Raw genomic sequence first — 21,899 nt, forward strand, 5'->3', positions numbered from 1 at the left:
CAGCCACTAATTGGCCAAAAATACAGGTTACAGGTGCTTGGCACCGCCGACAGCAACACAGGCTATTAAACCTGTATGGTTTCTAGCCCTTTGAAACTGTAATTGTTTGTCCTCTGTCACTAACAGACACATTTGCAAACACTAACTTAAAGCCCTAAAATTGATTTAAAAAAATAAGTTTTTATTATTCTCATGTTTAGGGGGGCTGAGAATACATTTTGTGGGGCTTGAGCCCCCCTAAAAAGCATCTAAAATCACTAATGTATTATGTAGTATGCAAAATGTAGCTACGTAAAGGTACAACATTTCCCTCTGAATTGTAGTGGATTGGAAGTAAAAAAGTACTATGAAATGAAAATACGTAAGTACATGTACTTTAAAGTTGTACTAAGGTTTGAGAAACTATACCAAGTTACATTCCACCACTGGTATTTCTGATGATTTACTTGATAAAAATGTGAAAAAATTGATTGATTGATCAAGCTTTTTTTTTTATAATTGTTAGCAATCTTTAAACCCAGAAGAAAATCTGTCATCACTTTTAAATTATTCAAACATCTAAACAACATACATCAATCTCAACAAACCCATACATTCCAATAAGAATATTCACATTATACCAAAACGCAGAATAAAAAAAAGTAGGGCTTACAGAAACTAGCAGGTTTGTTTTATTGTTATTTGTGTTGTTATTTTTTAAATGGGTACATTTTACTTGAATACACACATACCATCTACATTTATAAACTCTCTCTCTCTCGTTCTCTCTCACTCTCTCTTTTTCTCTAGGTACAATGTTTGGACAGACAGTCGCATGCAGTGACAGACAGGACAGTCTGGTGGCTACGAGTGCCGTTGGCACACAGGATTGGAACACTGAGAGGCTCCGTCTCCACAGCCGCACAGCACACACACTCCTGCTCCACAGCATCCCTCTCCAGTGAGTACATGGACTTACTGCGACATTTGCCCTGGTAGGCAGACAGACAGACAGACAGACGACAGACAGACAGACAGACAGACAGACAGACAGACGGAAAGCACCACGGGAGAGACAGAAAGGTTGGAATGGTGAGGGACGGTGTTACAGTATGATTTCATTGAACTTTGCAGGCTAATCCTAGGAAGCGAAAGTATTAATCATCCTGTGTGTGTGTGTGTGTGTGTGTATGTGTATGTGTGTGTGTGTGTGTGTGTGTGTGTGTGTGTGTGGTCTATTACCTCACAGTAGTGCAATTCTATCTGGTTTTCGGATTGGCAATCATCCACTTTGATGAAGTTAAGCGTTCCTACTGTCCTCCGACACTCTGGCTCCGTACCTTCACACATCGCACTCTTATTAAAATCAAAGCATCCATATTTTTCAGAATAGTGTAACAATCTTGCAGATGGCATAACTCTACTTACACATCTCACAGCAGGTTTTTCCAATCCGGCTGACTTTTCCCTTAAAGCAATCAGGAGAGAAACATTCAATACAAATTAATGGCAGACACAGGAGTGGGAATACTAGGAGACGGAAGAAGAGCAGATTGTGTAGTTGCCGTACCCCATGGTCCAGACAAGTTTGGCGGTTAAAAGGAGGGCAGGTGGTCACTTTGGTTTGCAGGACAAGATCCCCTTTATTGTTTACACCACAGGTATACAGGTTGCAACCATCCTCGCTAGTAGTGTTCACCTAGAGGGAGACAGGGACACACGTACAGTGTACATACAGGGTTTATGCTGCTGAAAAAAATGTACTTTAGTAAAGAAATGAAGACAACATATTACATTTCTAATATAGACAAACTTTATTAGTCTGTTTTTTTTTATTTTGGCACACCATAGTAAATTATAAGATAAACTAGTATAGTATAGTGTGATATAACATAACATAATATACTTAAGTTTAGTATAGAAGTATAGTAAGGTATATAGTAAAAATATAATAGGAACTAAAAAATAAGAATAGGAGTAATAATAGTCATATGTACACTATAAACACCTCATCTATATACAGAGGAGTAAGAACTGAATTTTTTTGTAGATTTGTTTGGTATAGCATATCATATCATTACATAGAACAATATTTTATAGCATAGTATTATGCTATTATATATATATATATTATTATATATTATACTATTTTTATAGTATAGTAAAAAATAGTTTAAAAAAAAGTCAAAATATATAAATAACATCATTACTAAGTTTCTCTGCAACAGCAAATGTGTGTGTGACAGGGTTTATGAGCAAAGCATTGTTTTTTCTGCTAAGCCCCTACCTGCAGACTGATCAGTTTTCCATCTGGCCTTTGCATAAAGCAGGCAGTGGGAACACATCGACCACAGCAAGCACCTTCCTCCTTCTGCAAAGTGTATCCCTGAAAACATTGTGGTTAATAGTACTGCATATTAGTTCTTTTAGGAAAACATCAGAAGGACAGTATGTCAAAGACATAAATTTGCCTGGACCCTTTTGTGCAAATAAATATTGCACTACCGTACTTACCTCTGTGAAGAGAATGAATAACGGAAAACAATGTGGCCACAATTTAATGAGTAGGGATGGAATGTGGTCAGTGGATTAGAACATCTTTGATGAAAATGATGGACGTTGGAAGTTATTGGTTGGTCATGATGATGATGATAATGATGGCAAATGATAGTGGTGATGATAAAAAAAATAATAATGGGATGACAATTACCATTGGGCAAGTGGGGCAGCTGATTCTCCTGCAGGACAGTCTGTATTTCTTCACAGCACCGTCCTCCACCATACACTCACAGCGTGTACACACGTCCACCATCAGCCTCTCCCCTGCCTGCACAAGCACACAGATGGAGTACTGAAGGAACTATTCAAAACATTCTATTATGATAGAAAATTGCTACTTTTCTGGCCGACTTACTCCTATCACAGTGTTGTTGATGACACAGGCATCCATCGGCGCTGTGGAGAGAAAAGCACAAAAATAGTAATTGGCATTCATTAAACAGAAGTCTTTGAGTGAGGTCTGGGTAGACACCAATGTGAGAGAGCCATCTGCTGGACTGACACTGCGACTGCAACTTAGTATGTACTGCTTTAGGGGTGAAAAGCTTGATAATTCAATCATTTAAAATCATGCTTGCTAGTTGAAGGGTGGTCTCCTAATTCATAATGTCACTCTCCTGTACCAAATGGTTTGTCTGTTTATGTTTTAAGTGTGTAATTGCGTATGAATGTGTGTTTACCGCAGTGGCAGCGGGGGCAGCAATCCTGGGTGTTGCAGCGTAACTCGGTTCCCAGCGGGCAGGATGGAGTGTCCATAACAGAGCAGCTTACATTTGTTGCAGAGACAAACACCTCGTCTTTCACTTTCACACACTGATGTAACACACATTTATCATGTGGAGACTGCCATACCTCTCCCACCTATAAACACACAGAGATTAGACTGAAAATCATATAAGAGGGGAGAGAAAGAGCTGCATCAACAATATACACCTTTTCTGTACATACAGCCAGAAATGTATTTCATAAGCAAGAGGTTATAAAAAATAAAAAAAAATAAAAATACATTACGCTGTATATGAAATTCCACACATTATACCCTAAAAAGAGTGCTATTGATAATTTATCTACACACATACACGTCTGAGATTTCCTCTAATCAGTGTGTCCCCTCGCATCTCTTCTGTTGATTCCACACAGCGGTTCGGTGTGCACTTTCCACAGCACTCTCCTTTTGATGGAGTGTATATGGAGCCCTGAAATATATAATAATACATGTATATAGATGAATTGTTATAGAAGCATAATGCAAATGTGTATGTTTGGTGAGTGTGTGTGTGTGTGTGTGTGTGTGTGTGTGTGTGTGTGTGTGTGTGTGTGTGTGTGTGTGTGTGTGTCCCACCTGAGGGCAGGTTCGATCACACACAGGCGGTGTACATTGAGCAATGTGCAGTGATGTGTCTTTGTCCTGTAGCTGGGTGCAACTGCACTTCTCGCATCTTTCCTCCCATTCACTCCCCACTGGGTGAACCATCCCACCAACCACACACACCTGGAGAGATCCACAATATTAAAACAGGATGATTTAAATACTCACAGAAATGGAAAATTATGCATTTATAATAATAATAATAATAAATTGAATTTGTACAGCGCTTTTCCCAAGCTCAAAGTCGCTTAACAACAAAGCAATTAAAAAAACAGACCTTGTCTGGCAGGCAGTTGATTTCTGTGCAACCACAGTCGTTGGTAGAGGAAGATGTGATGAACCCAGCAGGGCAGGTGCGGGTTGAGTTGTGGCAGTTGCACACACATTCAAACACGTCGCAGCACTTAGTGTCTTTAACTAACAGTTCCCGATGTGAGGGACAAGCGGGGGGAGCTTGAAGAGCACAGTCTTCCTTTTTGCAGACTGCAAGTGGGAAAAGAAATTAAGAAAAACATGTAAAAGAGATCCCATGTACGTATGTGTGCTCTTGTTTCATGTCTGTATGTGTGCCAGAGAAAAGCATGAGCGTTAACATAACAAAGAATGTACACGTGACATACCACACTGGTGAATAGGTTGACATTCCCCGGGATTTTTCAGAACCACAGTCTGACCGTCCTCACAGCGGGGCACTTCAGGCAGGTCGCAAGTCACCAGGTCACACACTGAAAAGTCACAGAGTGAGGGAGTCTGTTAAAGTCGGGCGAGATATACACTCTCAAATGCAATTGCCTGATAAATACAGACTAACTGTTTAGCCAAATTTGAATTAATGATTTATGATGTTTATTTTATTAGCTTTTTAACATAAAGGTGGTAGAGGTGTATTCGTTTGTCGCAATAAGTTACATTGAATTTCATGTTGCATTAGGGCTCTGCTGTGTGAATAATATATTCTGGTGTTCAGCACCAACCTTCCAATATCTCTTCTTAGTGCAAATCAGACCTAGTTTCATACATACATACTATATTATATTATATTAAATACGGACAAGTCTGTTCTGCCCAATCTCATTTGATGAGGCTACTATAATACTGGATGTCAAAATAGAAATGTTATGCTACTCGTTGTTTTTAACATACCACACTCGTACTCTGGGCAGCACTTAGTCTCTCTCTTCTCTCTCAGGATCTCACAGGGGCCACATACTGGAGCTGCACACACATATAGATGAATCATTATTAAAATGTTACATCTAAACCAGCCATACACTATTGGTAATACTGTGTATAGAATGTGTTTTTTTCTTTTAGCAAAACCAGATTCTACAGTATAAGCATAAACCGCAGTAACAGAAGGGGTGCTTGCCTTTGATGTCATTGCAGGGCCGGGCAGTGCAGTTGATGTGTTGTTGGTCCAAACACATGCAAATCAAACATGGGTTCTCATCTGGTACCCAACTCTGCATGTACTGTACAAACAAACCAAAACATGTTCATTTTTATTGGTTGTATATGAAATAAACACTAGAGGGCGCCCACCAAATATATGATTGGTGAATTCTCCAATGTTGCCCCTATCCAATTCTATCAGCATGTATTTCTGTAATTGAGAAGTTAAACTGGGGTTTGTATCATTCCCTCACACTTTTACTCATATTTTTCTTATCTTCCCATGTGTCTTACCGTATACGTGTGTCCATGATGGTCAACACACTGACTGCATGCTTCTGGTGATACACACCGTCCGTGATTCAAAACTGTCCCTCCAGTACAGAAACAGCCCTCAGTAGGTGTGTCCATACAGGAGGATTCGTTACCCCTGGCAACCGACCAGTCCCCTCGCAACATCTTTGTGCTACCACAATCCTCTACACACCCTGTCCGACATGCATTATACTCCATGGAGTTGGGACACTGTAATGCTGTAACACACAGATCAAGCTGAAGTTTAGGCTAAGGCTCAGACTGGGTATTAAACTTCATCCTCTATATTGAAACATGCACACTTCCACATATTAAAAACTAACTTACGGCAGAGATGGGGGCTCCTCCAGTCCACACACACACCTCTCTGTCTACAGAGGCGTGCATAGGCAGAAATGAGCTCACACACATCTGACTCCTCACATGTCTGCTCCTCACACTTGGCAAGGAAGACCTGGACAGGAATATGCTCATGGCACGGTTCAAACACCTCAGAACGTAGGGCCTGACATCCCATTGCTGCTCCAGACACACACACTGCCTTCCGCTTTGGCAGACACACGGCATCATCTACAGCCACAGTCCAGTCTGAGATAAATGCCGGCTGGTCAGCAGTTGAGCTGCCATTTCGCAAAGATAGGACGTTAAACTTTTCCTCCCCACAGGCACCTGTACAGAGAAAAAATAGTGGTCAGAGCAATGTGTTACTGTTGCTCTAGAAGCTAATAAAGATAGACAAACAGGGCTGACTTTTTTTACACTTTTGAATAAATTTACCGCAGAGTCCAGCGGTGTGACCTGTGGTGGTGGAGCTGAGCAGTCTAATGGTAAACTCGTTGCTCTGAGGAGTGAAAGTCAGGACGTAGCCATGGTCTGACTTAAGCTGAAGCATCACTCCTCCATAACGCACCAGCTCTAGGCCAGCGAACCGCCACGGCAGTGCAAGTTCTTCCCTATCGATCACTGCCTGCTCGAACAAACACATAGTTAATAAATAACCCTTCACAGACTCACATATAATCATCACTTTCAGAGTGGAGGCAACAATCACATAACTTACAGTCATATCATCCTTCAGCAGCACTTTACGCGCTCCGTGGTTAACCTCCATGGCTTTCATGCAGACCTGGTTGTAATTCACTGAGTCTTGACAAGGCCCAGTGTGGAGTTTGACCTCTGACCCTTCCTTGGTGCCTCTGCTGACAGTGAGAAGTGTATAGGAGCACAAACCCTCCCCGTCCAGCCTCAGTGCCAAGCCGTCAAACCTAACCACATGATTGGTGGAGCTGCCCATACACATGCCTGTCAACACACACACACACACACACACAACAACACACACACACACACACACACACACACACACACACACACACACACATATCACACTCATATCACACACATTTCACACACACACAGGCAGGAAGAAGAGTGATTGTATGGTAGCCAGACACGTGATCCTTTAACAGTCAGTATAAATAGACTGGAATGCAAGTCTCCAGCACTCATTGTTAACAGCCCATGTGGAAAATAAAGTACACTTTAAATAGATGTCACATGTGATGCACATACAAGGGCATTCCCAGTGGCAGCCACAGGTCTCCTGAACTCGGACAGGTGGCATGTTGTTTCTGCAGGCCGGCGGCTCCAGTCTGTCACAACTGACTTTGTGGTTTTGTACTGTCACTGCTCCACTGGGGTGGCACAGGAGAGAGTGGCAGCCGTCCTCCAGCAGCCATGACTCTCCAGGCTGAAACACATTACTAGTAGTGTTGTAATGGCTGTAAAAGGTCGCTGTACTGTTCTCATTTATTTTCAACCTCAGCAGACCATACTCACCTTTCTCTCATTTCCATTATCATCAACACACAGTCCTGGTGGACCAGCTGAGAACCAAAGAAAATAATATATCATCATTATGATCAGTTATCAATAAATTGTATTGTTAATAAAATTATACTGTTCTTTAGTATTTAGTAGTATTTTATTTTTTTTACCTGGAAAATGTAACAAATTTGTGTGTGTGTGTGTGTGTGTGTGTGTGTGCGTGTGTGTTTGTGTGACAGAGAGATCACCTCTGCAGATTCTCTCTGTGTAACCATGATCTAGAGTCAGCAACATCAGTAATTGATCCATGCTGTTCAAGTGCAGAGTGTTGTCTTGGTTGCCGTGGTGACCAAGCACGCTAAGCTCACTCCTGTCATAGCCTGGTCCCACCCCGATAGGGAACACTGACACACCTGCGGGAAGAGACTCTGATCAGTGAAACTAAACCAGAACTGTGACAGAGGAAGCTAAAGAATGGAAACATTGATTTAATTACTTGCTGCCAGTGCCTCGTTAGCTGCTTCTTTGACATCATCAGCTGATTTGTCAGTCACCAGCATCACCACAGCCTTGGCTACACCGACTCTTCCACCACTGACTGGCGAGATGGCCGTCTGCACAGCAAATCGCAGTGCAGACCCTGTAGACAGACAGAGCAGTGAGGGTGTGAGTGTGTCTGCTTTAATGTGTGTGCACATGTTAGTTTAAATATCCAATACCTAGTGCAGAGGCAGCAGTAGTCCTGCTTGGTATATCCTCCACCAGGTTTATCAGGTGGGATTTGCTCTGTTCATCCTTCCAGGTGAGATCTGCTGTGTTGGTGTCTCCATACTGTATCACACTGACCTGAGTGCCGTTCAGCCCTGCATAAATAAAAAAAGTTAAATCACGGTAGAAATGCACTGGAGGGAGATCTACAACCTGGTTACTTAAATACACATGTGATTGACATGCACCTTAATGATTAGTTATAGTTTTATAGAAATCCTCAAAATGTTCTGAAGTGCACACATTTAAAACATGTTAGCTCATATAAACATGTCTCCTCTTCTCTGTGTCCCTCATTGGTTTCCCACTATCTAAATAAATGACACTGGGTGACCATATAACATTATGCAGCGTTCTTTTTGCAAAGCTCATCTGTTCCCTAAATGTCATGAAAACTTGCAAGATTTAGATAAGACAGACAAAATTGAAGACAGGTAGACATAATAACAAAACCAAACATCAGTGAAATGCAGTGCACATTACATAAAAAATGTAGTATATAGGGTATTTGGGGGCTGGGTCACACTTACCTAAGTCAGCATTATTGATAAAAGCTTTGACAAATGTCTTCATGTCCTCAAACTGCACTCCAGCCTTCAACAGGAACAACAGATCCACAGGCTTCTTACATGGCACTGTGTAAAGATATGCTCACAAATTAACACAAGCTAAGGACTCCTTATGGAGTGAATGATTGAAACAAATGTGTCTTTTGTACCTGAGGTTGGAAGGCTAGAGAGTGTGGGGAGGACCAGGGGTGGCAGTGTAGGAGAATGGGGCCTGACTGTGGTTCGTGTGATATTGACTACACGATGTACCAGGGTCGTCAGACGGTCGTAGTCATCAACAATCAGCGGGGGTTGAGGGAAGCTTAACGGTAGCAGGTCAATCTCCCGTATTTTTGATCCAACACCAATTGGATACACTTGTGTGTGGGTGCTCGTAGATGGCGGGCGAGTTACCGTGTCAGTTGGCGGGTTTTCTGTCACAAGGAAGACCAGTTGAGGAGGGGTGGGGCCAGGTGAAGGCTGGACCGTAGCCATTTCTTGAAAAGTCGTAGTGACAGCTGCGCCTGTGTTCGTCTTACTTCCACCCCTCCAACGGATCTCCCTCAGTCTTTGCCGCAGCAGGGTCCTCTGCCCCCTCAACTCCCACCGATGAATCTCCACAATGACCGTTACTGAGTACTGGATCACAGTAATACGAATGACCTCCTCGTCCTCCGTCAGCTGTGAGATAACTTCCTCCAGGAAGAGGAGAGACTTGGTAAAGTTGACCTCGCCGACTGCATCAGAGCCTTCCAGGATGAAAGTCACATCTTTGGCTGGAGAGATGGAAGATGGTAATGTGGTGAGGGGAGACAGGCCAGAGGGGGAGGTAGATGTAGGAGTGTTGGGGAGATGTTGTGTGGGGTTGGGCTCCAGGCGAGGAGCCAGTGTTGTGATGGTGGTGCCCTGTCGAGCTTTACCCGAAGGGGACTTTGGCGTTGGAGGTTTCACCACCTCAGGTTCCATCCCCAAGGTGCAGAGGTAATCAGTCAACTCTAACAGACGATCAGGCAGCTCACCTGTGCTACTCAGCACATAGGCCCTGTTTTCTGGGTTGGTATTGGTGATGTCATTAATCTGCCCCATATTTACCCCTGGACCCAGCGCCACTGTCAGGGTGGTGATAGCTTTCCTGCGGAGCATCTTGACAAGGGCACGGACGGGGCGAGGGTTGGCACTAGCAGTCAAGATGATGGCAATGCGGCCGGCATTGTCACGCTTGTTTTTGTCATAGATGTTGATAACCAGATACTTGACAGCCTCATCCAAGAAGGCTACATCTCCCCCTGTGTAATGCAGATCATGCACAGTCTTCTTAAACAGCCACTTCTGAACCTACGGGTATAAATGGAAAAATAAAATAAATAGGAAGTTCAAGCAACCAGGCTTATTTTTTTATGATGACATTCTGTTTCCGTGAGTCAGCAAACCAGTTGATATTCTTAATCCAGAATTCTCAATCCAGCATTGCATATTTGTGCAGATATACCCTTTTTTGCTGTGTCACATATGTTCAATATATGTTTATCTACCTGCAGGTCATATGTTTTGACTCCAGAGTGGTATAGCAACACTGTGGCTCGGGTGTGAGCTGAGCCCATGCGGAATCGTTCAACCACTCCCAGTATAAACTCTTTAGTTGCCTGAAATTCATCTTCACTCAGGGCTTCTGAACCATCCAATAGGAATGCCAGATCCATGGCGCGATCACACGTGCCCTCGGGCATTAAGGTGGTGAAAGGCAGGGTTGTGTAGGTGGCATAGGCAGGTGTTGGAGTGGGAGTCGTGAACATGGCAGATGAGGCACAAACTTCACAGCTCAGTGTGTTGTTGTCACATTGACTTTAGAAAAGGAAAACAAAGCATCTTAAAATGTACAAAGAATCAAATTACAAAGCAATAATTACCAGAAAATTTGCAGACTTGTTGCAGAGTGTTCTATCGCAGGATTACCATATCTTGCAGTGGTCGGGGTCATTGTGGTTCAGGATGACCTTGTTGCCGTGGGAAATTCTCTGACCCTCATGAATACACACCTGACACTGAGAGGGATCTACACAACGCATAGCCACCTCATCCAGTAGTTGGCCTACAAGAAAAAAAGCTGAAACTCACCAACACTATTTGCATATTTGTACCAGAATATATCCAATTATTTGTATATTGCATTAACATTTTGCATGCTTAAAATGTATTTGCATTTGTAAGAGTTGTATGTCCAGTGAGTATTTTGGCACCTGGCGGGCAGTAGGCATGGCAACCTTCCACACATGAGAGTGAACAGTGCAGGGGATCTGGGTGCTGGCAGGTGATTGGACAGGCAGGGCCACAAGTGTTATACCTCCACTGGCATAACTCCTCCCCTACACCTGGGCTCTTGGGGTTCAGCTCCTCACAGCTTAAGGCTAAGATGACAAATAATTCAATTATAGAGTTTTATTAACCATGCGGCATAATGTGGCCTCTGCTTTTGACCATTTCTAACTACACAGGTCTCTATCTTCAAGATAAATATGATATCTGACCAGCATAATAAAGTATTCAGTAATGTAGAAAAACAAGATAGTTACATAACATCTAATGTTAGAATACAAATCCTTATCTGACAAAATTCCTAAATAAAGTCAGGTTAACTCCCCATTCAGATGAAATAACTATGACAGGGGGTGCATGTCTTCCCCTCTCTCTCTCCTTTCTCACCTAGCTGTCCTGTCTATTAAAGATGAAAAAAATTAAATAATAATCTTTAAAAAAAAAATAATACAAAAGGTGTTGTGGGGGAACAATAGCTGTACTGAAAAGTGGTGGTGTTGTGACTGTGGTATGTTGTTAAGTTGATCTAAAAAAGGAGAAGATCTGCATGGGAGTTAACTTGTGTCTTAGACAAAATTCTTAAATTATTATTTTGTTTTGTTTTTCTGCCACTTTATTTTGACAGCTTAGAAGACACTGCTAACTTGTTTAGCTTGCTCAAGCAGCCACGATGTATTTTTCTGACAACAAAGTATAACTTCAGACAGAAAATAAGGAGAAATATCTGGAGCAATGGAGAAATTCTTCACACTCACGGCAAAGATCATTGGATCTCCAGCTGATGGATACACCCATCTCTGAACAGGCCTGAGTGTAGGCCGCAATGACATCACAGAAACACGCACAGTCGCCCACTGAGGGACAAGAGCATGCTGCCTCCACACACATCTCCACATAGGGCTCTGCATCCACCTAGAAACACATGTAAACAATACAAATGTTAAGAAAGATGTGCATGAACCGAGCAATGTGTGTCTGTAAATACACTCACCTGGCTGTTACATTCTCTGAAGAGAGGACCAGTGATCACACGACATGACTGCTCCACCGTTACCAGCCTGACAATGTTGTCGCTGCAAGGCACGGGTATCTATAGACAGAAGAACACACAGTTTTAGTGTGACAGTATCTATATCTTATCCTATACTAGGAATGTGGTAGATATCCATTCAAGAATCAAACTAGTGTTTTAGTATTTTTCAGAACATTAACTACAAATCATGCATTTCAAACCTTCCAGGCAACCATTACATTTTAGTCAGTCAGTATGGTACAAAACTCATCTCGCACAGACTTGCCTAAAGTAAGCCATCCATCAAGGTAAACATGTAGTCTGCCCATTGACAGCCCATCTGGTATACGGTACTTATACTTGCCCATAAACAACAAAATTCCATGGACCTAAAGTGCCCCATTTCTGGCTGCGAAAACCGGACCATGTTTGGATCTTTGTTGTATACAGCCACTTCTAAGCCAGTCATATTAAAAGCGGTGTTCCTAAATTGTCCTGAAACCAAAGCTAGAGAGGAAGTATGTTATTTTGTAATTTGAGCAAACTGACACTTTAATCTAAGACCAGACTTTACCTCTCTTACATCGGCACAGCTGGGAATGACCTTCCATGAGTTCCCAAAGTGTGAGGAGTCCACCTCCAGCTGGTTGTTACTGCTCACCAAGTCGTTGTTGACGTTCCCATCAAAGTTACCACACAGGCCACACACCCGGCCCTACACGTAATAAAATGTATACATAACAAAAAGAACCTGTTTAATATAAATAAAATGAAACCAATAATAAATGTAAATAAAACCAACAAGGTCCAATCGGTCAAAAGTAGTGTTATAACACATAGGTACCCTGTATGTGGCTGAGATGTGAACCAGGAGGCGAGTTCCCTTGTCCCAGCTGAGGGAAATGTGTTTCCCCAGCAGCACGGTGTAAAACTGACCAGATTGCAAAATCTCCACCTGTGAGCTCTGTAGCACCGGCCTCTTCATCTTCACCTATAAGAGAGAAAGATTCCAGCCATGTAAACTCACAGGTTGCATCTAAAAAGTTTGTTTGACTGAGACTGAGTAAAGCTGAATATAAGTTATTAATGTGTTAACAATCTGATATTTGGTTGTGTCTGATAAAGTTGGCTGTTTTACAAATAGCAAATTTACAATTTTGTATGGTTTATATCAAAATGTAATACAAAAAGCACCATGCTTGTCCCTGCATTAGAGTTATTAACCTGATTTAATATACATGTAAAAATCAGCAACCTGTGCCGACAATGTCACGGCCCTAAATCTAACTTGTATTGGGAGCAGTGTTGGGCAGGACCGGCGCTACAGTGGTAACACAGGATCTCATGTGTGTGTAAAGAGCTGGATCATCTGCCCGGAAGATAGGAGGGAGAGAGGAGAGACGCCTCCAAGCAAGATATAAAAGTTTAGGAAAAATGGTTAGGGGGTTTATAATTTTGACATTTGGTATCAGTGAAACCATAATTGTACAACAGTAACTTTGTAACCTACTTGACTTTAATCTATTGTCTCAGTTTTGATCCCTGGGTTCTGCTACCACAAGCCGCATCAAAGAACGTGGGGGAATTAGAGTGTATAGATAATTAGATTCAGATTTGACATGACTTAGGGCCTTATTTATTTTAGACACAAATTCCTCTCATCTGTAAACACTATTATATATACATATATATATATATATATATATATATATATATATAAACCTAAATTACAAATATATTGTTTCATGTAAAACAACAATAGGGCGATAGAAACAGGCAGGTGCAATGCTCTCCGGAAAAAGAAAACATGTTGTTTACTGTGTGATTTAGCTGTGATTAGAGACAAAGTCCATTGTTTTTTATACGATGATTTAAGGACTACACTTTTTAGTAAAATGTTTTTCATTTCTTATGAGTCCTTCTGGTTGTATGATTCCCAAAAAAGAATTGTAACAGATGTTATTTGGGATAATTTTGGATTGTTTTTTTGAAGTTCCTATAGGCACTTTGTTTGCATGACACACTAAATCACATAACTGACTACGTGTGTGTGTGTGTGTGTGTGTGTGTGTGATAGTGAGTATGGGTATGTGTGTGTTTGTGAGTGAGTTACCTCTCCATGTTGCATTACGATCAAACCTCCCTGGTAGAAGATCGTGATAGCTTTTGCACAGCGATGTCCCACAATTCCACAGGCCTCATTCTCCACAAGCACTCTGAATGAACCCTCTTCTCCATTACACATATCCTATTGTTAGTGAAAGTATAAAAGACAAAAGTAGGGAAAGGATAGAGAGATTAAATGAAATAAATGCATGTTGTATTTTCCTGTTTTGACAGCAGTATATTGTTCAATCAACCCTGGAGATATTTTTGAATCTCTATCTCTTACTTGGACCAGGACATATTGGCAGAGGCCGGGGAAAGAATATTTGAAGCCATCAAAAGTGATGTAATGCCCTTCCCCCACAGTGCGGCACACACCATTGCACGCCTTCTCTGTGCAGCGCCACTTCCTGTTCTCACACACACTGTAAACGAGAAGGTCTGTTAATCTAGCACATTGCAGGTATTCTCCTTTATAACCATGTATGCAAACAAGTAGTATACCAGGTGTTGCAGTCCACAGAGATGGCCTGTCCTGATGCATATGGCCTGTTGTTATGGTAACAGGGACACTTTTCCGGTGCAATGCAGTCTCTGCGGTGACGTACCTGAAATCAATCCGCTTATCAATCAGCATGTTCTATTTTAGAGGTTTGGTGCTTTATCTAAAACACACACACAAAGATAAGACACCACCACCTACTGTGCCGGGAGGACAGAGGCAGCCAGGGATGCAGGCGAGGCTGACACAAGGCAGATCCAGATTCTGGCATGTTCTGGCACACTCAAGGCCTTTTTTTCCTGCATCACACTCTGTACGGACTAAGGGAGGAGTGCACTGGGCTGACCGGCGCTCTTTATACACAAAAATAAACATCAATGTTACAAGTCAGTTCAGTAAAATGTAAAATGAATTAGGAACTCAGGAAAGATAATAAAGCAGTTTAACTTTAATTGCCAAGTAAAACTAACAGGATTATTTACAGTGATCAGACCAGAGAGATACTATATTGGCCCAGTTGTTTGCTGCATGTAAGGGCGGCAAAGTATCATGGTAAAAACAAATGGTCGAATGAAAAAACACCATATTAATAGTGAATTATACAAGTGACAAAATACATGGACATCAAACAGAGCCCCTGTAAATTGTACCTCTGGATGGTGCCGTGTCATCGTCATAGAAGAGGTCAGACAGTGAAGTACTCAATTCAGGGGAGCTACAGCGCATGGTGCCATTCTCACAGTAGCTACACACACAGGCACACAAGAACAACACAAAAAGTAAACGTGCATCTGTTATAATCATTAGCACATCATGATTGGTATAGTCTGTGAATACACACATTGACAGTCACTGACCAGATGCTGCTGTGATCTGCGTAGACATCACTAGGCTGGTAAAGCTGTCCATCATGCAGACAGGTGCACAGGTCAGCTGTCACACATTCTCCGGAGTCGCTCAGGTACTTTCCAGCAGGACAAAAGCAGCCCTCCTCACACACCCTCTCCCCCTCACATCCAGCCTCAGCGCCAGACAGAGCACGGCACGTCCGGTCGCACACACTCCCACAGGCCTTATATACCTGGCCTCCAGTGCACTCCAGCTCTGACAAAATCAAATCCGGGTAGGGTTAGGGATATAGTCTCAGTTAAACTGTTTTCATTTCTAAGAAACAGTGTACCCAACTTCCCAGAATTATGATAGATCTTTGTTGTTTGTAATGATTGTTGCAGTGCTCTACAAATATTCAAATGTGGTGCTGACATCCTGATCTTTGGCTTTTGATCTACAATGCTGTTTTCTGTCTAAAAATAGAATTAAGCATTTATATAGTTACAAGTGTGTTACTAGTGTTTGTGCATATGAATGATGAGCTGTGAATGGGTTCAGTGTGAGAGTTACCACAGAGTGAAGGAGACCTCCAGTTCAGCAGCACTCCTCGGGCCGTGCAGGCAGCTGCGTAGGCAGACAGAGCAGAGCAAAGGCACTCCTCACCGTTTACACACGCACACACATCATACCGACAGAACCGCTGAAACGGACCTGGGTTCACCAGATAGTGGCATGGACTGAACACGTCTGACATCATCACCGAACATGCCTCTTCTGCAAAACGGACTAAAAAGTGTTGGAGGGAGTAGAAGTTAATGATTTTGTGGCTTTTTGTGCTGATGTGTGTATGTGTGCATATATAAAGAAGTGTGTACCTCTTTTGGGGTTAATAGCACATGGATCAGTCTCATGTTTGTGGGTAGATTCACAGTCTCCGTTGATCCTCCATGACTGGCCAAACGCCTGAGGACCTGCCTCGACTAGACCAGATCCAGACAAAAAGTCATCACCTTGGTTCCCATTAAAGTTACCACAGAGACCGCAAGTCTGCCCTGCCCATCGTGGTCCAAGCTGGGGGGGAGGTGGACAGAATTCAGTTAAGTTGTTTGCTAATCTTTTTGTTCCATATGTACCATTGCCAAAAAAAAAAAAAAAAAGTTTCCATTTAAATTGTTCTACCTTTAAAAGCACACGTCCTCGCCCATCCCAGTCCAGATGAAGGTCATCTCCAAACTGTACACGCACAGAAGACTGCACGGATCTCTGGATATGCAGACGGCCTGTAAAATTGCACAAACAGGGACCTGACTAGTTGAAATCAATATGATGATAAACAATTAACATTCCTTTCAATAACTAAAAATTATTTTGATGATAATAATGATCACAAAGTTAACCAATCTCCAGAAATCAGGTCGACAAAGATGAATTAATTGCTATTCGATGATTATATGCTGGTGTTGACCGGATGTCTTCTCTCTCTTCAGAATGGAAATTGTAGTGTTTGTTGCATATTTGAGCCAATGTTTTGTCCTCTTCAGAATATAACAGGTTAAAGTGCAATATTTTCAGTACTTTCTCTGATCTACTTCAGGCCTTTTTGTAAGTAGCAAAGCAGCATACCATGATGCATTGGGGTCTGGATGTCCATGCTGTTGACAGAAACAATTCCTCCATGCTTCAGCTTCACTGTCATGTCCTCCAGAGAGGACAGGCTAAGCGTCACTGAGCGCGTGCACACAGCATCTTGATCATCTGCACACTGAAACACAATACAAACAACCCAAATACTGTAGATTATAAGCAGCTAGAGGCATGAAAGTGACAGTAAATAAATCTGAAACATCCATTACCTGTACGTTCTCAATAATGACAGAAAACCCATTATCTGTGCAATCTCTTGCCAGCAGATACTGACAGTGACCAGTGAAAGTGAAGAACTTGTTGTCAAAGGTCTTGAAGTGAGATTGGCCCACCACCAAGCACTCACCTACACACAAACAATGAAGACATAACACCAGAAATAAGCAACCTGGGACTTCATTTACCAGTAGAATGTGTGAGTCGGTGCATTGACTACTACTGTACATCTCTCTCACCAGGGCAGCCTTCATTGGTGCATTCCCAGGAACCGTGACGGCACACACTGCAGGAAAGAGACAATTTAGTCAAGGAGCTTTGTATTTTTTTTTATATAGCAGTATTTCTGTATTAGTGTATTAACTGTTTACGTGTTCCAGCATGCATATTATTCCCTTACCAGGTGTTGCAGTCCTGAGAGATAGTGGATCCTGGTGGAAAATGTCGTCCCATGTGCACACAGGAACACTGAGATACCTCCACACAGCGAATACCATCCAAAACCTTACCCACTGAGAAACAAACACAAAGCAAGTTACAACTACTAGTAATAGAGCAAAAGAGAGTGAAACAAGGCGATCCAGTGAGTGGGACGTTACCAGGGCATGTACAGCCATCCACACACTCTTCCTTGCAGACCTCCTGGATGTTAAGACTATGGCATGTTGTAGAGCAGGACTTGGTACATTCACTGTACTGCATCCCAATTGGACATCTGGGGACTGAAAACACAAGCACACACATTGAAATCATTAATGTGACTTCGTAGCTTGCAATTACTTTCTTGTGGTAGAATTTCCAGCTTATGACCTCATGCTCTGTAAGTTGAGACCCCAGGTCTCATTCAGGTCAGTGTCCAATGTACAATCTCATAACCTTTGCAGGTAGAGATTCCTAAATGATAAATTAATGTTTTGTTTCAGATATCCTTATGGAGCTCGGCGGGACTGCCACACTTTTGGATACTTCCATAACAGAGAGAGGTAGACTAAACAAGGCTTTAGCATCTGTGTTTTAGGTGCCTGCAATATCTTTGTTTACATTGAAGGTTCAGCTAAACTTAATTTTAAAAAAAGAGTTTAAAAACAACTTCAGGGGGAGCCTGGATAGCTCAGTAGGTAGAGCTGGAGGTTTACTCCTCGACGCAGCAGGCCGGGGTTCGACTCCGACCCATGGCCCATTGCTGCATGTCGTTACCCTCTCTCTTTCATGTCTTCAGCTATCCTGTCAAATAAAGGCCTAAAAATGACCAAAACAAAACACCTTCAAGAAGACAGGAACTTCTAAAGTAGGGATGGCACCTTCACTGTACTTTGTAATCCTAAACTCTCCTCAATTGAGAATTCATTTTATGCTCCTGTAATTAATGTAATTCATCAAAGTCTCCCGAACCTTCTTCAAGTATGTAAAATGAGTTGTGCTGTCCTGACAAAAACTTACAGCACTGACTCTCCTCCAGCCAGCCACGAAGGAGTATCCCGTGGGCGTGGCACGTGCGAGCGTATTCCAACAGGAACGGACAGTAACAGTCCTCCTCCTCCCTCTGGTCACAGTGGCATGCCTCCTTCTGACACAGCAAAAGGAACGCCTCAGGAGAGACCAGGTGGGCGCAGTGCAGAAACACGCCAGATGTCCGCAACACGCTGCAACTGGACAAAATCTTCACACACACACACACACGCAAAATAAAGTTCAAAGGAGTGCTGTGGTTAAATAAAGGGGACTTCCAGGACCCCAGTTCTTTGTGACTGAAAACATTATTATTCTTGTCTTGTCATGCATGCGCTGTTGTGCCTTGTCAGCAGTAAAAAAGGGGCAATAGGTTCCAACAATGACACTGGGTACATTTACAGATGAGCTACTAGTGTTATCATGACTAAAAATATTTTAAATGTTACAAAAGGGGGGTCCTGCAGTAAAAGTAGCCACTGAGTTAGACAAACAAAGAGATTGAAGTCACTAAGTACCAGTTGAAATTATAAAACAAAATACTTACGCAACATATTGAGGAAGATATATTAAACTCTTAAACTAATATTCTAACTCAGTCAGACTTTGGGTGTTACTGCACAAAGCCCAGTTACGCACTGAAAGAGCACCCATTTCCTTCAGAGACAGAGGAAATATTTCATCATATACTATTTATGTATGTGTGAACCGGGGACGTTGTGGTCCATAGTTGGCACCTTAACCCCGGGGCCACCAGGGCAGCCCGTGAAATCCTTACAGATGTCCTTATACATGTATGTGAGCATGCATATGTGTGTGTAAATTGTCCTCTCACCGCTGTAGTCTCTTTTGTGCTGTTACAGGACTGGTTGGGACTTGAGACACGTCGACATGACTGATCAGCTCCCTTCACTGCCCACGAATTCGCAAAATCATAACTGTCCTCTGTCGGAAATCCTGAAAACACACACATAAACGAGTTGAAGGATTTCTCCTTAATCTCATCCTACCACTACTGTTCCTCTTGCTTTCTTTTACCTTGTTATCTTTTCCTGTACTGACCTGCTACGCTTCCTGTTGTGAGTGCTGGTGACTCCAATCATTTTCTAGATTCCACTAATAATGAACTCTCCCTTGTTTCACTCTCCAACATACACATATCCAACATACGCACACAGTAATAGACTTTGACACCATTTGCCTGCCTGAGCTTACCCTCTTGAGCAGTATATTCATCAGCTGTTACAGAGTTGAAGTTGCCACAGAGGCCACAGGTGCGGTTTGCATGGTGTTTGGTCAGTGTCAAGGCGATGTTGGCAGCATTATCAATGGTAACAGTAAAGCCAAACTCCTCACTCCAGAGCTTATAAAAGCCAAGCTCTGAGCCCACAAACACAGCATGAGATGCATAGGGAACAGATAGTCTGCAAAAATGGAGATAAGATCATAATCAAACTACGGGGTGAGTTTTTCTACAACAAGTCAAAATTAATACACACATACATTATGATTATTGCATGCCATCTTAATTGTGTTACTCAACCTATTTCCTCCTTGTGAAAGCCGTCCGTCCACAGACAGGTGCAGCTCAAAGGCGTCCCCCAGAAACAGAGTGACTCCAGTTCTTTTGCCATTGACAAAATCAGCTGGGGATAGAATCACACATTTATTTAATTATCAAATCTTAGACTGGCAATTATGTCCGAATTAACAATAATTGTCTTTGAATCTTAAGAAAATTAAAAGGGGGGACAAATGAGTACTGATGTTTGAGCTATTTCAAACATCAGTACAAGTACATAAAATGTTATTATTCATTAACCCAAGGCAGTGGCTATGTACAAGCCACTAAGCTGCACTGGATGAGCATTAGATGTAATTAGAATTCAAATCTGTATGTTTCTTTATAGAATTGTCTGAGTGTGACTCACCCATCAGTGTGAAGGAGTGATGGTTGCAGTCTCCAGCCAGCATGTAGCTGCAGTCTCCAGGAAACTCATACAGAACACCGTCAAACGTGTGTACGTGGTGTCGTCCGAATAGACTGCATCTCCCGGTCATACCTGCCACACAAGCTGGACACACGCATATTACACCTATAAGATTTGACTGTAGGAGAAGTGGGGATCTTATGCGAAACATTTTACATGTTAAATGTCTATGAGACGGTGTCACTTTTGAGTACTAAAAATAATTTGCACATCCTCTGATGTCACCCTTACATGTCAGATGCAGGAGAACCCAAATTTCTCGCAAGTACCTCCACATACACACCTGAAACAGAATAATATTCCCTCCATTATCATCACGATAACCTTCACCAGCATCATCCTCTCATATCTAAATATCACATTGCTGTGTGCTGTGCACTGCCTGTTTAAAAAACAAATCTTTATTTAGTTCTAAAATTGCAGTTAGTCCTACCTCCATGGTTCCAGTTAATCCAAAGAGTTGCAAGGAAAAGGCAAACCAAAATCAGAAAATCCAAATGTCGCACTTTTAGACCTCACACAGTCAAGGCATAATGATGCAGTGTGTTGGTCTGTGTAAAACATAGGCTCAACTGAGAAGTTGGTAAAATGCTCAACCACCCTGGAATCTATTTTATAGCAAAGAATGTAACCCCACCTAGCTGCCACTGGCTTCTCTTTGAGACCCCTCCCCTTGCCAGGTTATGTCAAAAACGGCAGAATATCAATCTGTCCAAAGCTCAGTGCCAGCAGACTAACACCGTCAAACACACTCAGCAGGACAATACCAGGATATGCCCACTGATCGCCTGGCTGAGTGATAGGTCTACACAAACGTATCTGTATCGGCGCCAACCCAAACAACTTTTGTGGAAAACACATTTACTGGAGCTATCACACGCAATAACATAAGACTAAGCTGCCCCAAATCAAACACACACAACACACACACCACACACACACACACACACACACACACACACACACCACACACTCTGGGAACGTGTATGGATCAACACTCCCAGGTGCAAACTTCCCCTATCATCTGGCAAAAATACAGTATTGTGCATCTAAATATACGCCTAGGCAATGCTGGTAC

The 21,899-nt window shown here is 42.3% G+C and overlaps 1 protein-coding gene across 1 annotated transcript; it reads right to left on the bottom strand.

The window, feature by feature from the left end:
• Positions 1–642: 642 nt before the first annotated feature.
• On the bottom strand, positions 643–21,528 carry vwf (von Willebrand factor). The gene is made up of 53 exons (XM_032523693.1): positions 21,255–21,528; positions 21,053–21,104; positions 20,762–20,905; positions 20,374–20,476; positions 20,046–20,254; positions 19,666–19,787; positions 18,822–19,041; positions 17,981–18,103; positions 17,782–17,893; positions 17,621–17,667; positions 17,375–17,511; positions 17,145–17,283; positions 16,701–16,801; positions 16,397–16,592; positions 16,092–16,307; positions 15,548–15,794; positions 15,341–15,435; positions 14,892–15,043; positions 14,693–14,796; positions 14,475–14,613; positions 14,196–14,330; positions 12,927–13,073; positions 12,657–12,797; positions 12,062–12,160; positions 11,826–11,982; positions 10,995–11,162; positions 10,711–10,846; positions 10,290–10,599; positions 8,928–10,092; positions 8,740–8,844; positions 8,161–8,304; positions 7,938–8,081; positions 7,690–7,854; positions 7,454–7,500; positions 7,187–7,364; positions 6,675–6,916; positions 6,392–6,581; positions 5,942–6,283; positions 5,594–5,832; positions 5,277–5,379; positions 5,051–5,122; positions 4,528–4,632; positions 4,185–4,390; positions 3,881–4,030; positions 3,618–3,734; positions 3,219–3,399; positions 2,894–2,934; positions 2,690–2,806; positions 2,267–2,365; positions 1,550–1,678; positions 1,408–1,447; positions 1,222–1,319; positions 643–971 (listed from the first exon to the last, which is right to left on the bottom strand). The coding sequence occupies exons 1-53, from the start codon at positions 21,258–21,260 to the stop codon at positions 786–788; spliced, it is 8,562 nt and encodes a 2,853-aa protein (XP_032379584.1). The 5' UTR covers positions 21,261–21,528; the 3' UTR covers positions 643–785.
• Positions 21,529–21,899: the final 371 nt, after the last annotated feature.

The sequence above is a fragment of the Etheostoma spectabile genome, chromosome 8 (assembly GCF_008692095.1).
Source record: "Etheostoma spectabile isolate EspeVRDwgs_2016 chromosome 8, UIUC_Espe_1.0, whole genome shotgun sequence".
NCBI classification, from domain to species: Eukaryota; Metazoa; Chordata; class Actinopteri; order Perciformes; family Percidae; genus Etheostoma; species Etheostoma spectabile.